The sequence below is a fragment of the Octopus bimaculoides genome, chromosome 2 (genome assembly GCF_001194135.2).
Source record: "Octopus bimaculoides isolate UCB-OBI-ISO-001 chromosome 2, ASM119413v2, whole genome shotgun sequence".
NCBI lineage: Eukaryota > Metazoa > Mollusca > Cephalopoda > Octopoda > Octopodidae > Octopus > Octopus bimaculoides.
In genome coordinates, this window is record NC_068982.1 from 104,600,254 (window position 1) to 104,605,078 (window position 4,825).

The following is a 4,825-nucleotide window of genomic DNA, read 5'->3' on the forward strand; positions in this document are numbered from 1 at the left end:
GATATCTTGGAAATCTGCCAGCCCAATGGTTTCCCTTCATGGTAGAATTAATAGTCAAGACTATTTAAACATTTTATCTGATCAAATTCATCATATGGTTGCAGGACTGTTTCCGGAGGGAAACCCAATCTTTCAGGATGATAATGCACCAATTCATACAGCTAAAGTTGTTACTGAATGTTGTTACTAGTGAAGTTGAACATCTTATATGGCCACCACAGTCCCCAGATCTCAATGTTATTGAACATTTATGGTGCATTTTAGAAAAACAAGTAAGGTGTCGAAATCCTCCACCATCATCACTACGAGAGACTGTTTTAACTGAAGAATGGACAAAAATTCCTTTGGAAGCAATTCAAACGTTGTACGAGTCCATACCTTGTAGAATTCAAGCTGTAATTACTGCCAAAGGTGTTCCTACCCCATATTAAAATAAATTTGTTTGAAATTTTAAGGTGTTTCCATTATTTTGTCCAACCCCTGTATATATATATATACATATATATATTTGTGTGTGTTTGTGTTCATAATTATTTAGCTCTTTATCTGTCAGTACTGTCAAGAAAATCAATAATCTATCAGTTTCCTTTTTTAACTATTTTCCAGAGAGTTAATTTGATAACTTATTACAACTCACCTGTACCCATCCAATTGGAAGAACAATGCTTACAGTGTTTAGAAATTGTGCAAATCTATTGATTAGTAAGTGTAAAACCAAAAGGTGTGTATTATTGATTATACAATTTACTTTGTTCTGAAAGTAGATGAATGACAGAAAATGTCAATGTGTTACCTGAGATAATTTTGTTCTTGCCTTCTAAATTTTAAGTTCAAATCCCACCAGGGTTGATAGATTAAGTACCAGACATCTACTGGGATCAATTCATTTATCTTTTTCTCATCAATATCTCTCACTCCCATCACTTGTCTCCTTCCTTTCTCATTCTTTCTTTCACCTTCACACCATTCAATATAGCTTTCGTATCCAATCTCCTTACCGCCAACTAACATGTAGCTCTCTCTCTCTCTCTCTCTCTCTCTCTCTCTCTCTCTCTCTCTCTCTCTCTCTCTCTCTCTCTCTCTCAGTACTACTTCTCCTCCATCACCCTGGCATTCCATTTACCTCATCATAATTTCCCTTCTGTCACCCTTTTATTTTAGTTCTGTCGTCTTCATTTTTCTCTTATTCACTTCTTGACCACCATGTTCTCTTGAACAGATAACAGAGCAGAGAGGATCTTTAACCTTGCTCTGGACAAGTTAACCTTTCTCATGCTGGTCCTATGATAAAATGCACCCAGTACATTATGTAACATGGTTAGTGAATGAATAATAATAGGGTTGAAAGGACTCTATAGTCTTGCCAAGGACATGATAGCCTCTGTGGTTTGATGAAGGCAGTATGAGCTAAAGTAGCTCATTCTAGCTTCATCTAACAGATACTGGCATGTTGAGAAGAGAACAAATTCCACAAAAGGATCCATATGTTCCAAACGTTGGTATTCAGTATTTCTATAACCAGGAAACTTGTTCCCTATGAACTGAGTACCTCTATTGTTTAGAGTTAGTTAACAACTGGTGTCTGAAAAGAAAATTTTTTGTTTATCTCTTTGACTGGATGCCAATGTATGAGCTCCAAGCATGTTACTCTAGGTAGCGGGTGGCACATGAGATGCACCATTTTGAGCGTGGCCGTTGCCAGTACCGCCTGACTGGCTCCCGTAGGATTTTCGAGTGAGATCGTTGCCAGTGCCCCTGGACTGGCTTGTGCGGGTGGCGCATAAAAGACACCATTTCGAGCGTGGCCGTTTTCGTGCGGGTGACACGTAAAAGCACCCACTACACTCTCTGAGTGGTTGGCGTTAGGAAGGGCATCCAGCTGTAGAAACTCTGCCAAATTAGATTGGAGCCTGGTGTTGCCATCCGGTTTCACCAGTCCTCAGTCAAATCGTCCAACCCATGCTAGCATGGAAAGCGGACGTTAAACAATGATGATGAATACTCAGAACCCACCATTCTCCTTAGCCTCACTTCTCATGTGAATGTCCAAACTTATTGACAAAGACTCATTCACCAACACACTACAAGCACCACTAGTTTACAAACGCTTTTCCTCCTTTTTTTCTCTTCTACTACCACAGCTGTTTCTGCCTCGTGCACAAGTCTACGCATGCACCCACATCTTCTTGTAATCCCTATTGTATATCAACACTATGTTAGTAACACCCATCACTATACAAAATTACTCTTGAATTTGTCAAAATCACTATTTTCAGAAATTAAACCAGTTTTGTACATATAGTTTCTTCAAAGTTTCTCATTATTTCTATTGATGACAGCAGTGGATTGGCAGAATGTTTAAAAAAAAAAAAACTGGCATTAAGAAAAACTTGCTGCATTTGTTCTGGCCCTTTATGTTCTGAGTTCAGACCCTGGAGTACCTCTAGGGTAGATAAAATAAAGTACAAGTCAAGTACTAGTCAAGACTTGATTGAATTATTTAAACCTCTCCTACCAAATTTCTGGCTGTGTATTTATGTTGGAAACAGTTATGTCTATTAATTAACTTTTTCTTTCTTCCTTTCGAAGTCAATAAAATAAGTACCAGTTGACATCAGGGTCGATGTAATTGACTTGATCCCTCCCCTGAAATTACTGGCCCTGTGCTAAAATTTGAAACCAATATTATCAGTGATATTTTGTAAATTATTAGCAGAATGTTTTACCATTTCCTTTATATCTCTTTCAGAAAATTGACATTTGCTATTCTAGGTCTTGATGATGCTGGTAAAACCACTACAGCAAAGGGTCTTTCAGGAGGTGAGTTTGTTTATTATGTGAGTTTTTTGTATTTGCTTTACATCACTAAAATGAGTTAGAAGGTCTTTTTCGAATTTAGTCTGGGGCCACACCACATGCTCTCATGTTGTGTTGACTTACATGAAGTGTATTGTGACAGCTATGAATGTTACTGTTTGGTCTGTTTTTAAGTGTTACAGCCAAGTACAGAAATTTAGTGAAAAACTTAGTGATTGGGAATTCATTTCTGTGCTTTCAGAGATTGTTATTTTATACATCATGGAGACGCAATGACCCAGTGGTTAGGGCAGCGGACTCGCGAGCATAGGATCACGGTTTCAATTCCCAGACCAGGTGTTGTGAGTGTTTATTGAGCGAAAACACCTAAAGCTCCACGAGGCTCCGGCAGGGGATGGTGGTGAACCCTGCTGTACTCTTCCACCACAACTTTCTCTCACTCTTACTTCCTGTTTCTGTTGTGCCTGTAATTCAAAGGGTCAGCCTTGTCACACTGTGTCACGCTGAATATCCCCGAGAACTACGTTAAAGGTACACGTGTCTGTGGAGTGCTCAGCCACTTGCACATTAATTTCACGAGCAGGCTGTTCCGTTGATCGGATCAACTGGAACCCTCGACGTCGTAAGCGACAGAGTGCCAACAACAATTTTATACATCATGTACATGGCATAACAAGATTCTGGCGTAATTAAAAGGGAAACATACTTGATCTTGTAATTTCCGAAATTGCAGACAGGGACAAAAAGGATGAAGACATAATGAGAATGATTAAGGATTAAGGAGCAATTATATAGAAGATGCTTTTTTTTTACACTTCACTCAAGCCAACAGATAGCATTGGTGGATGGGTGTGGTATGATAAAGATTTTGAGATCATGAATGGAATCTTTGTTGTAAACAAAGAAGTTTATAAAGATATATTTGTGAACCAGGAATAAATGACCAGAAGGCATGATTAGAAAATTTGCTATCAACAAGTGGGACTGAACATAAGGAAACATTCATTTTGCAAGAGCAATGAATACTTGGGACAGCTTTTGGGAAAGTGTGGTAAATTCAAAATCAGTGATGGACCATGTCTGGAAAAATACATGCAAAGATTCATCCATAGCATCAAACATACATAGCCACCATGATCACCACCAAATGAAACAGAATTGGTGCCATAGACATATTATCAGAAGTCCTTTGGGAGTTGAAATCATTTCAGTAATGCATTTTATGTTTGTCTAGATTAGGTGAAAGAGCACATTATTAGAATGATAATATTGTATACAGCTCAGTGATTAGAGTGTCAAACTCACAATCATGAGGTAATGAGTTCAATTCTCAGGCCAGGCTGTGTGTTGTGTCCTTGAACAAGACACTTTATTTCACATTGCTCCAGTACACTCAGCTGTAGGATTGAGTTGTGACATCACTGGTGCCAAGCTGTATTGGCTTTGCCTTTCCCTTGAATAATATCAGTGGTACAGAGGTGGGAGGCTGGTATGCATGGGCGACTGCTATTCTTCCATAAACAACCTTGCCCAGTCTTGTGCCTCAGAGGGTAACTTTCTATGTGTAATCTCATGGTCATTCATGACCAAAGGGGATCTTTGTTCTTTTTCCTTTATTAATGCATAGCTAGATATCCATTGGTACTTAATACTCAGGATTAGAAAGCCTAATAACTGGAGATTGATGATAACCAAAAATTAAATTTTATAGTGATCTTGCACTTGTGCCCGTGGTATGTGTAAGGACTTTCGATCGAGATCGTTGCCAGTGCCGCTGGACTGGCTCTTGTGTGGGTGGCACGTAAAATACACCATTTTGAGCGTGGCCGTTGCCAGTACCGCCTGACTGGCCTTCGTGACGGTGGCACGTAAAAGCACCCACTACACTCTCGGAGTGGTTGGCGTTAGGAAGGGCATCCAGCTGTAGAAACTCTGCCAAATCAGATTGGAGTCTGGTGTAGCCATCGGGTTTCATCCAGTCCTCAGTCAAATCGTCCAACCCATGCTA

General features: G+C 39.5%; 1 protein-coding gene across 3 annotated transcripts in view; it reads left to right on the forward strand.

Annotated features, from left to right (window-relative positions):
- LOC106882517 (ADP-ribosylation factor-like protein 13B) overlaps positions 1–4,825 on the forward strand; it is a 19,448-nt gene that overhangs the window by 3,619 nt on the left and 11,004 nt on the right. For all 3 annotated transcript variants that reach the window (XM_014933222.2, XM_014933223.2, XM_014933221.2), the window contains exons 2-3: positions 607–721; positions 2,750–2,820. In XM_014933222.2, the coding sequence (XP_014788708.1) occupies positions 663–721; positions 2,750–2,820 (130 nt within the window). In that variant the 5' untranslated portion in view covers positions 607–662. The remainder of the gene's footprint in view (positions 1–606; positions 722–2,749; positions 2,821–4,825) is intronic.